Consider the following 12,594-nt stretch of genomic DNA (forward strand, 5'->3'; position numbering starts at 1 on the left):
TAGGCTTTCTCTAGTTGTGGCAAGTGGTGGCTACTCTTTTTTTTTTTTTTTTTTTGCGGTACGCAGGCCTCTCACTGCCGTGGCCTCTCCCGTTGCAGAGCACAGACCCCAGATGCGCAGGCCCAGTGGCCATGGCTCACGGGCCCAGCTGCTCCACAGCATGTGGGATCCTCCCAGACCGGGGCACGAACCCGCGTCCCCTGCATCGGCAGGCGGACTCTCAACCACTGCGCCACCAGGGAAGCCCCAGGGGGCTACTCTTTGTTGCAGTGCTCAGGCTTCTCATTGCGGTGGCTTCACTTGTTGCAGAACGTGAGCTCTAAGTGCGTGGGCTTCAGTAGTTGCAGCACGCAGACTCAGTAGTTGCAGCACATGGGCCCTAGAGCGCGCAGGCTTCAGTAGTTGTGGCACATGGGCTCAGTAGTTGTGACACACAGGCTCTAGGGCACGTGGGCTTTCCGTAGTTATGGCACGCAGGCTCAGTAGTTGTGGCTCACGGGCTGTAGAGCGCAGGCTCAGTAGTTGTGGCGCACAGGCTTAGTTGCTCTGTGGCATGTGGGATCTTCCTGGACCAGGGCTCGAACCCATGTTGCCTGCCTTGGCAGGTGGATTCTTAACCACTGTGCCACCAGGGAAGTCCCAGCAATTTTTATTTTAAAGAAGTTCAACTTACCAATTATTTCTTTCTTGGATCATCCCTTTGGTGTTGTATCTAAAAAGTCATCACCACGTGCAAGGTCATGTGGATTTTCTCCTGTGTTTTGCATTTTACATTTAGGTCTATGATCCATTGAGTTAATTTTCATGAAGGGTGTAAGGGCTGTGTATAAATTCATTTCTTTGCATGTGGATATCCAGGTTTCCCAGCACCATTTGTTGGAAAGATTATCTTTTCTCCATTGTATTCCTTTTGCTCCTCTGTCAAAAGATCAGTTGTCTGTATTTGTGTGAGTCTAGTGCTGGGCTCTCTATTCTGTTGTATTGATCTATTTGTCTGTTCTTTGACCAGTACCACACTGCCTAGATTACTGTAGCTTTATAGAAAGGTTTAAAGTAGGTAGTGTCAGTCCTCTGACTTTGTTCTTCTCCTTCACTGTTGTGTTACTCTGTGTCTTTTGCATTTCCACACAAACTTTAGAATCAATTGGTTGATGTCTACAAAATAACTTGCCAGGATTTTGATTGGGATTATGTTGAATCCATAGATCAATTTGGAAAGAACTGATTTTGACAATATTGAGTCTCCCTATCCATGAACATGGAATATCTCTCCATTTATTTAGTTCTTTGATTTCTTTTATCTGAGTTTTGTAGTTTTCCTCAAAAGTTGTACATGCTTTGTTAGATTAATACCTAAGTATTTCATTCTCTGGAGTGCTAATTAATGTAAATGGTATTGTGTTTTTAATTTCAAATTTCACTTGTTCATTGCTGGTATACAAGAAAGCAATCTACTTTTGTATACTGATGTTCTCTTGTAAAACATTTTTATACTCATTTATTAATTCCAGGAGTTTTTCTATATAAACAGTCTTGTTATCTGGCATCTGTAAACAAAAGACAGTTTTGTTTCTTCCTTTCCAATCTGTATACTTTTTATTTCTTTTTCTTATTGCATTAGCTAGGACCTACAGTACAATATTGAGAAAGAGTGGTGAGATGGGACATCCGTGTGTTGTTCCTGATATTAGTGGGAAAGCTTCTAGTTTTTCACTATTAAGTATGATGTTAGCTGTAGGTTTTTTGTAGATGTTCTTTATCAAGTTGAGAGTGTTACTTCTATTCCTATTTTGCTGACGAAACAGTCAGTTGATTTTTGACAGAGTGCTGGGACAATATAGTGAGGAAAACATAGACTTCCAATGAAAGGTACTGGGACAACTGAATGGTCACATGAAAAAGAATAAAGTTGGACCTTCCTCACACCATGGATAGAAAAGTTATTCAAAATGGATCAAAGGTCTAAATGTAAGAGCTAAAACTATAACATTTTTAGAAGAAAACATAAACATAAATCTTCTTGATTGCCTTAATTAGGCATTGATTTCTTAGCCATAACCAGAAGCATACCAACCAAATAAAAATAATAAATTGGACTTTATTAAAATTTTAAAAACTTTTGCTTAAAGTTTTTTGTATCAAAAACACTATCGAGGGCTTCCCTGGTGACGCAGTGGTTGAGAGTCCGCCTGCCAGTGCGGGGGACACGGGTTCATGCCCCCGTCTGGGACAATCCCACATGCCGCAGAGCGGCTAGGCCTGTGAGCCATGGCTGCTGAGCCTGCGCGTCCAGAGCCTGTGCTCCACAATGGGAGAGGCCACAACAGTGAGAGGCCTGCGTACCGCAAAAAAAAAAAAAACACTATCGAGAAAAATATAAAAACCCACAGACCAGGAGAAAATATCGGGTTGACCAGAAAGTTCATTCTGGCTTTTGCATAAGATGTTACGAACAAACTTTCTGACCAACCCAATATTTGGAAATCATGTAAGTCCCTAATAAGCGACTGGTATTCAGAATATATAAAGAACTCTTAGTAAAAAGACAAAGAGTCCAATTAAAAAGTGGGCAAAAGACAAAAAAGATATACAAATGGCCAATAAATATGTAAAAAGATGCTCAACATCTTTAGCCCTCAGGGAAATGCACATTAAAACCACAGTGCTATATCACTTCACACCTACTAGGTGGCTGTAATCAAAAAGACATAACAGTATTGACAAGGATGTGGAGAAATTGGACCCCTCATATAGTTTTGGTGGGAAAATGTAAAATGGTGCGGTGACTTTGGAAATAATCTGGCAATTTCTCAAAAGATTCAACATAGAGTTACAAAGTGACCCAGTAATTCCACTCCTAAGTAATGAGGTATGAAAGAGAAATGAAATGTGAAAACATGTCCGCACAAAAACTTGTACACACATGTTCATAACAGCATTATTATGAAATAGCCAAAAAGTGGAAACAAACCAAATGTCTGTCAGCTAACGAATGGATAAATCAATGTGGTATGTCCATACAATGAAATATGATTTAGCAATAAAAGGAATGAAGTACTGATTCATGCTATAAAACGGATGAACTTGAAACTTTATACTAAGTGAAAAAGCCAGACACGGGAATTCCCTGGCGATCCAGTGTTTAGGGCTGTACACTTTCACTGCTGAAAGCCCAGGTTCAATCCCTGGTCAGGGAACTAAGATCCCGCAAGCCGCAGCACAGCCAAAAAGGAAAAAAAAAAAAAGGCCAAATACAAAAGGCCACATATTATATGATTCCTTTTTAAAATATTGTATTTATTTATTTGGTTGCGAAGGGTCTTAGTTGCGGCAGGCGGGCTCCTTAGTTGCGGCAGGCGGGAGCCTTAGTTGTGGCATGCACATGGGATCTAGTTCCCTGACCAGGGATCGAACCCGGGCCCCCTGCATTGGGAGCGTGGAGTCTTATCCACTGCGCCACCAGGGAAGTCCCTGATTCCTTTTTTTTTTTTTTTTTTTTTTTTTTTGGCGGTACGCGGGCCTCTCACTGTTGTGGCTTCTCGCGTTGCGGAGCACAGGCTCCGGACGTGCAGGTTCAGCGGCCATGGCTCACAGGCCCAGCCCCTCTGCGGCACATGGGATCTTCCCAGACCGGGGCACGAACCAGTGTCCCCTGCATCGGCAGGCGGACTCTCAACCACTGCACCACCAGGGAAGCCCCCTGATTCCTTTTTTAATGAAATGTCCAAAATAGGCAAATCTATAGAGACAGAAAGCAGATTAATGGTTGTCCATGGCTGGAGGTGGGGGTTGTGGAAGGAAATGGAGCGTGACTGCTAAAGGACCTGGTTTCTTTTTGGGTGACGAAAATGTTCTAAAATTGAGGCTAGTGATGGTTACACAACTCTCTGAGCATACTACAAACCATTGAATCTTGCACTTATATGAGTGAGTTAGGGACTCCCCTGGTGGCACAGTGATTAAGACTGAGCTCCCATTGCAGGGGGCCCAGGTTTGATCCCTGGTCAGGGAACTAGATCCCATATGCATGCCACAACTAAGAGTTCACATGCCACAACTAAGGAGCTGGTGAGCCGCAACTAAGGAGCCCGCCTGCTGCAACTAAGCTCTGGCACAACCAAATAAATATATAAATTTTAAAAATAAATAAATGAGTGAGTTATGTGGTGATTTGAATTATATCTCAATAAAGCTGTTACTAAAAAAATTTAGAAGAATGACATGTGGCATTCACTGTGTGTTAGCTCTGGTGATGGGGGTGGCGGTGGCTGAGGGCAGCTACTAGAAACATGCAGCATATATTATCGTGAAGCATTCTATTTTATAGGATCTCCTGTATCGAAGATCTAGGTCACTAGTGGATTATGAAAATGCTAATAAAGCACTGGATAAAGCAAGAGCAAAAAATAAAGATGTTCTGCAGGCTGAAACGTCCCAACAGTTATGTTGTCAGAAATTTGAAAAAATATCTGAATCTGCAAAACAAGGTACTCTTATATTAACCTTTAATCATAAGGTATGGTTTGGACTATTATATAAATAGTTAATCCTAATTTGTTTTGTTCACAGAGCTTATAGATTTTAAGACAAGAAGAGTTGCTGCATTCAGAAAAAATTTAGTGGAACTGGCAGAGTTAGAACTGAAGCATGCAAAGGTAGTATATTAAAGATTTAATAATTTAAGTGACATAATTTACAAATGAGTCAGTTATGAAACTTTATACTAATTTTAAAAATAGAGAATCTTAGAATTGAGAGGGATTTTAAAGGTTATCTAATTTAAACAAGAAAAATATCTATAATGTCTCTAATGGTCAGCTTTGCAAGACTCTAGTACCTAATATGGAAAAACAGTATCATTTTTTGACTAGTTGTTAAAAAAAATCTTACTTAATAAAAACATCACTTAAAATTTTATTTAACATTTGCCATCTTCAAAGGGACTGAAAATTTTAAATGTATTCAAAATTCCCCAAACTATAAATATTAAAGGAATTTTTAAAAACTTTCATGTTATTTCGTGATAAATTTATATACCATTTATAAGTATAAAGTTATTAAAGCTTAAAACTACACTGAGATTTTTGGTATACTCTATAATGAGCACGAATTTACTTCTGTGTAACTTTGACATAAGTTTAATTCCTCTTTCACAGTTTACCCTTCAGATATTTACATCCTTCATATTCTCTATATATCTTCTCTTCTCCATGCCAGACATCCTTTGGCTAAGTATTTTTCATCCCATACACCTCAACAAGATTTTTATTGTATTGTTGCCCTACTGTCATTACTCTTTTAAAATATTATACCTGAAAATGGAAACACATTTACATACATAGAATGATTATTGTTCACATTTCATCTTACAGCATGTTTTATTCTATTTTTTTAACTAATTTATTTTTTATTGAAGTATAGTTGATTTACAATGTGTTGGTTTCGGGTGTACAGCAAAGTGATTCAGTTATACATATACATGTATATATTCTTTTTCAGATTCTTTTCCCATAGAGGTTATTACAGAATATTGAGTATAGTTCCCTGTGCTATATAGTAGGTCCTTGTTGTTTATCTGTTTTATATATAGTAGTGTGTATGTTACTCCCAAATTCCTAATTTATCCCTCCCCTCCAAGCATGTTTTTTTTTTTTTTTTTTGCGGTATGCGGGCCTCTCACTGCTGTGGCCTCTCCCGCTACGGAGCACAGGCTCCGGACGCACAGGCTCAGCGGCCAGGGCTCACGGGCCCAGCCGCTCCGCGGCACGTGGGATCCTCCCGGACCGGGGCACAAACCCGCGTCCCCTGCATCGGCAGGCGGACTCCCAACCACTGCGCCACCAGGGAAGCCCCAAGCATGTTTTATATGTATAAAATACGGTTTTTTTTAACTGCCATATTTCACCAGCTTGATTTGGCTATAATCACACTTTTTCTCTCTTTCTAAGTCACTTCTTGAACCTCCGCCCTGTGGTTGTGTGTTTAATTTTTTTAGTAATTATTTTCATTTTTGTGGTAAAAAACACATAACATAAAATTTACCATCTTAACGATTTTTAAGTGTACAGTTAAGTAGTATTAAGTATATTCATGTTGTTGTACAATGGCTCTCTAGAACTTTTTCATTTATTGAGCACTTATTTTAAAAATGTAATTGCCGGCCACGTTTATGTCTGTTAGATTTAAGCTTGCTCGTCTTAGCCCAGCACATTGAGATCTTTTGGAAACTTGGGTTTGATCATATAGTATTTGACTATTACACTAGTTTATCCTGTCAAGTGATGGACATTTGTAATTTGTATGAACTCCCTTTTATGTCTTCATCTAAGTTTTGATTTAAAAGGTTGATCAGGATTAAAGGAATCACTATTTGTTAACCTACCTTTTGAAAGTAAGTGGCACCAAAAAAAATTTAGTTCCTTTCTTTCTGTACTAATTGATATTAACTTATTAATTAATATTCTTTGGTTATAGTTATTTGGATAGTTAGGAATTCATTTATACTATTATCAACCATTATTTTTCCCATTTTATCTGTGAAGGACATAAGGAGTATCAAGTTACTTATTAAAATCAAGATATACGTTGTCTGATTTGCTGGGCTAATAACCCTGTCAGAAGAAAATGTGTGGACCTCCCTGGTGGTCCAGTGGTTAAGACTCTGCATTTCCCCTGCAGGAGGCGTGGGTTTGATCCCTGGTCGGGGAACTAAGATCCCACGTGCCATGCATTGTGGCCCAAAAAAAAGAAAATGTTTTTATAAGCCTGGCATGATTTATTCGTATTGAGCCTGTGTTGTTTTCCAGTGTTCACTGTTTTTGTTCTTTTTAAAGAGTTTATAAACTATCAAGGATTTTGTTATAGATTAAGGAGGGGTTGACAAACTACAACCTATTTTGTACAGCCTGTGAGCCAGGAATGGCATTCATATTTTTAAATGATTATAAAAAGATCAAAAGAATAATATTTCATGACGTGATAATTGTATGAAACTCAAATTTAACCTATTAAGGTTTATTGGAATACAGCCAAGCATATTCGCTTAAGCTTATTCACTTACGCTTTGTCTATGATTGCATTCATGCTACTACAGCAAAGTTGAGTAGTTGAAACAGAGACCAAATGTCTCTCAAAGTCTAAAATGTTTACTGTTGAATAACCCTTTACAAAAAAAGTTTGCTGACCCTGCTTTAGATTGATGTCAGCCTCTGGTTTCCAGATTCTGTACTTTTTCAAATTCTTCCTGAAATGTGTTCTCTGTGTTCAAATTTCTGATAGCTCTTCTAGTCCAGTGGTTCTTAACTGGTGGTGATTTTGCCCCCCAGGAGACATTTGGCAATTTCTGGAGACATTTGTGGTTGTCGCATCTGGGGGTGGGGGTGGGGTCACTGCTGGTGTGTAGTGGGTAGAGGCCAGGAGTGCTGCTCAGTATCCCACGATACACGGACAGCCCCCACGAGGAGGGATCACACAGCCCAAATGTTGGGAGTGCTGAGGTTGGGCAACTCTACTCTGTTGTCTGAGATTTCTTAATGACTTTGTAAATCTGAACAAAGTCTCATTTTGGTCCCAGGAGCCACATAAATTATTCCAAAAAGAGTAGATAATAGTTAAATGTACAACAAGATGGTTTGAAACTACTTTGGATTTTATTTATTGTAACTGGTATTATATATGTCTTTGCCACATAATTGAAATCTAGTTAACTAGGTAGTTAGGTCACTTTTGTGTCCTTGAAAATAGGCTCAGATTCTTTATTAAGGAAGTAAAAAATGTGTGATATGGGCAGTTAAAAAAAAAAAAGTGATGAGCCAACTGTGAGGGTGTGATGTGAGTCCCTGTGTACCCCGTTGTAGTTGCAGTTAGGTCCACCTTTGGCAGGGCCAGTTTGGCAGGTGTCAGCCTGCAGAATGTGCATCCTGTGACTCAGCGGTCCCACTTGAGGAATATACCTGTAAGAAGTGTATCTAAGAAGGTAATTTCATAACTATAGACAGGCACAGTTCTGTTCTTATACTGGCCAAAAATTGACAGTAACTTGAACACCTAAAAATGTTTAATGTTTATTTTTCACTTAATTTTAGATTTTCAGGAACATTGCAAGGAAAGTACAAAGAATTCCTGGATACTCTTCACCCAGATTCCCCAAATGTGCATATTATCGCATCTGCTTTGTCCTTTTCCCTCCCTTCCTCCCTGTTTCTCTTTACACACACACACTCACACTCTCACACACACCCCTGTACACACCTGTTTTTGTCTTAAACCATATGAGTAAGCTGCAGATATGATGCTTCTTCTCTCTTTTATACATTTAAGTGTGAATTTCCTAAAATCAAGTAATTAAAATACTCAGTACAGTTATAAAGTTGAGGAAATTAATATCAACATAATTGTTATCTAATCCAGAGGCCTTTATTCACATTTCCCCAGTTGTCCCAATAATGTCCTTAATGGCAAAAGGAAATTCAAGAGAACGTGTTGCATTCAGTGCACGTGTCTTCTTAGACTTCTGTAATTTGGAAAAGTTGCTGAATCTTCATATTTCATAACATTGGACACTGTTGAAGCACAGGCCTATAGAATGCCCCTCACTTCGGGTTTGTCTAATTAGTGGGTTTAGGTTGTGCACTTCGGACAGGAATTCCACCCAGAAGTGATGTCAGATCTTCTTGGCGCATCACGCAGGAGGAGGCACATGCTGTTGATCAGTTGCCTTACTGGCAATGTACAACTTTGATCATTTGCTTAAAGTGATGTCTGCAGGCTTCACAGTGGCAAAGTTGATATTTTATACTTTGGATTAAGAAGTATTCTGTGGGGAGGTACCCGAGACTGTTAAATACCCCATCACTTAACCATCACCGACCAATAAAACTTTGTGCCATGGTGGGAATATTCTGTAATCAGCACAGCTTTGTGCCATGGTGGGAATATTCTGTAATCTGTAATCAGGAAGTCTGGGTTCTGTCCAGTGTGGTTGGCACTAGTCATGTGTGGCTATTGAAGACTTGAAATGTGGGTAATGCAACTGAGGAACTGAGTTTTTATTTAATTTTAATTAACAGATTTTCATTATGCAGCTGCACATAGCTGATGGCTACAGTATTGGCATTTTAGTCCCATACTGCTTTTGGCATCCATTCATGATTTTTGCTTGAGTCAGTTTATGATGATGATGATCGCCAAATGGTCATTTTCTAATTCCATCATTCTTTATACATTTTAGTTGACTTTCTACTCTAAGGAGGAGGTTTTCCTTCATTCCTGTTTATATATTAATGTAATCTAAATATACTTAAATTTGCCTTTATATGTCTCTAAATGTGGGTACCAGTTCACATGTTTTACAAATGGACATTTAGGTATGAATTTTATAGAATACTTCTGTATGTAATCTTACTGTTTTTATAAAAAGTGCTATAAATCTAATGCTATATTTTAATGGCTAAAGGAATGTGATAAGAACCTGTCTTACAATCAGAACATACTCAGTGGTTTAATCTGCATACAAAGGGCATATTTTATAACCCTCACTAGAGCATGCCAAATATTAATATTGGTCTAGACGGAAATTTACTGAACAATCTGGTATGTGGAAAATACTGTGCATGGAACAAATTCTGTAATTTTACGTCTTTAAACCTTTATTTGTATATAATAAATGACTTTTCAAAATTCTGGTATCTTAAATGTAAAGTTACTTGATTTCTAATACTGTATATTTTCAGTAAGAGTCTTTCACACTGTTTGAACTTCATTTATTTTCCCTCCCTTTTTAGGGTAACCTGCAGTTGCTGCAGAACTGCCTGGCAGTGTTAAATGGAGACACATAAGCCACACTCTGCCTTCCAGTTAAAAAGGGCTGCCTTCCGTCAGATTTTATTTTTTTTCTTAATGATGCTAGACATTTACTGCTCACTGGAAACAAAAGAAACAGCTGACAAAGTGCATCTACTCTCCCTTTTTCTGAGAAACAATGGCGCGGTGCCGCCCTCGGGTGCTGTGGGCTGCATGATGGGACCTGCGCGCTTGCGCCTGCGCCGCGGACAGTTGATGATCATCGCGCCCTCCTCCTCTTCAGAAGCCCAAAGTACTGCCTTTTTTAAAGTAGCCTCTAGAACTGTGCTTATTTTATGAATAGTATTCCTTATGGCTGCTAATCTTATTTACTTTTAAGTAATTTCTGAAGTTTAACCCTTTCAAAATACATTGTGTAAACAAGATAAGGATTGCCGTTACCTTTTTTTGAATTTTGTTTTAAAAAAACATTGTACACCACCTTAGTTCTTGTATCCTGGTAAAGCATCTTAATGAGACTTATTTTTAATTAATGAACGTTTCTTAGAAGTTTTGGGACAGACTTTACGTAATCTTTATAAGTATGATTTCTGAAGAAAAGCAAATGCATTAGTATGTTTGCCTTAAACTTGTAGACTAAACGAACTATTGTCAAATAAACAGTGATAACAGTAATAGTTTTTAACTCTGGTCACTCTAAAATTTGGAGTAGCTATAGTCTACTCCTATATTATGCTTTTACAATGCAGGTCTTAGTTTTTCTTTTTTCTTATTTCTTTTAAAATGGCATATCGAACCAAGTTCACCACTTTACAAAAGAATGAACTGCTTCTCTGTGTGCTTTTAGCACTTCATATAAGATGGAATTGGGCAGAGACAGGTTAGAGACAGCTGTTTCTAAAACAGGAACAGAGAGTATGGTCTGTTGTGCTTTCCAGGATTCCACCCCTAGTTCAGCTAATTAACCGTGCAACATACACCAGTGTATACACTGGTGTGTAGAGAGAAAGAGGAGTGCTATAGGGAGCAGCACTTGTCAGTGGGGGAAAAGTTGGAATATTTGGAATAAAAGTTGCATTACAAAATGGATACTGTTAGTATCTACATTTACAGATATTTGGCCTTTCTAATGTGAAGGAACATTGTTATTTCTAGTTTAAAATTAGATTGCGTGGTTGGATTTTTCCACACACACAGTTTCCCATGTGGAAACCACAGGCATCTGAGTTGGTCACCCTTCCACCGCGTTCCTAGTTTGTTTTCCCAAACCGTTTTTAAGAACACCTACCTGGTTCTCAGGACTAGTCGCTATGATTCCAGCCTTTTCTGCTGCATGGCTCTTGCCTCACTGGTGTGCTGGGTCAGTGTTTCTCTCTTATTGACGTTCCTCAGTGCGTTTGAACTGTTGATGTTTGTGTTGCCTGAGAGATTGTTTTGTCCTCCATGTCCCCTTCACTGCTGAGAATATGCCCCTGCGATGCCCACCAGTGGGTGAACGTGGGGTGGAGGGCCGTAGCTTCTGGATTCGGGAACAGTCCCTTCAGTGGCTGCCCTTGTGGCCTCAGACCACAAGGTTCACTCGACCTGTCTGCCTGTTTCTCTACCATAAAAGACAATTATTGACCTACCTCACAGGGGTGTTGTGAGGATTAATAAATGTTGGTACAGTGCTTTGGAAATGTGAAGATGCTGTGTAAATGCTAAAAATAGCAAGTTCAGAGCAAAAAGCTACACAAGTTTTCACAATCCGTCAGCTAATGTGTTTCTACCGAGGTGGCCTTTTTCTGGGAAAGAAGTACAGTGGAAAGTACATCCCTTGGCCCTTTGGTTTACTGACGGGGTGGGCGTAGACAGGAAGCAGCAATTGTGGGCTGCACATGAGCGTGGGGAGGTGAGGGGTGCTTCCTAAACACATGTATTAATGAGTTGATGACTGTCCGAGGGTCTTCTCACTAACAAAACGTACAGAGAAGGGAAAGAATGTATGTTACTCCGCCGAGGTCATACGGGAGAGATTTACTTTGTAGGTCCAGAACAATTGAAAGGTTTATTCCATAGCTCACTGCTAGTCCCTGATAAAAGTAGCCAGCGCTGGTGAGTCGTGGCATTCATAAAACTTCTTAACCATCTCCTGCCTGAGGGCCGCAAAGGTGCGACGGGAAGACGCCTAGTGGCAGAGACAAGGCAGCAAGGGGCAGTCTGGGGTTTCCCTCGGATGATGCTTTATGCTCTGCAACCCCGGCTGTGGGAATGGCCTGGGGAGACAACGTTGGTTGCGGTGGGAAGCAAGGGACTGAGGGATTCGGAGTTTATGCGGTGAGAGTGGAGGATGGCAGGAGAGGAAATTTGTGAGAAAAAAGAAAGTGTGTCAAGCCTACCTGTATGTCAGTGAGGCACCAACCGGGTGAAAAAAGTGTATACAATATTATTAATGTTCCGTAGTAAAACTATGTTAAGTTGAGGTCAAAATGATGTTTCTCTTCCGCTGGAGAGGCGGGGTGGGGGGGGGGGAGGGTTCGAAAGGAAAACTGCTGAGAAGCGCATAGCTATTCAATACTGTAAAAATAAGAAGTGAGGGTCTTCCCTGCTGGCGCACTGGTTAGGAATCCGCCAGCCAATGCAGGGGACACGGGTTCGAGGCCTGGACCGGGAAGCTCGCACCTGCTGCGGAGCAACTAAGCCCGAGCGCCACAACTACGGAGCCCGCGCGCCTAGAGCCGGTGCTGCCCAACAAGAGAAGCCACCGCAGAGAGAAGCCCCCGCTCGCCGCAACTAGAGAAAGCCCGGGTGCAG

At 40.2% G+C, this 12,594-nt stretch overlaps 1 protein-coding gene across 2 annotated transcripts in view; it reads left to right on the plus strand.

Moving 5' to 3' along the window:
- The window catches only part of SNX6 (sorting nexin 6), a 54,954-nt gene extending 43,468 nt beyond the window's left edge, over positions 1 to 11,486 (plus strand). For both annotated transcript variants that reach the window (XM_082853505.1, XM_082853504.1), the window contains 3 exons: positions 4,328 to 4,487; positions 4,570 to 4,655; positions 9,783 to 11,486. In XM_082853505.1, coding sequence (XP_082709631.1) covers positions 4,328 to 4,487; positions 4,570 to 4,655; positions 9,783 to 9,836 — 300 coding nt within the window. In that variant the 3' untranslated portion in view covers positions 9,837 to 11,486. The remainder of the gene's footprint in view (positions 1 to 4,327; positions 4,488 to 4,569; positions 4,656 to 9,782) is intronic.
- The last annotated feature ends 1,108 nt before the right edge of the window (positions 11,487 to 12,594 follow it).

This window comes from Leucopleurus acutus (genome assembly GCF_964270905.1).
Source record: "Leucopleurus acutus genome assembly, chromosome: 1".
Taxonomy (NCBI): Eukaryota; Metazoa; Chordata; class Mammalia; order Artiodactyla; family Delphinidae; genus Leucopleurus; species Leucopleurus acutus.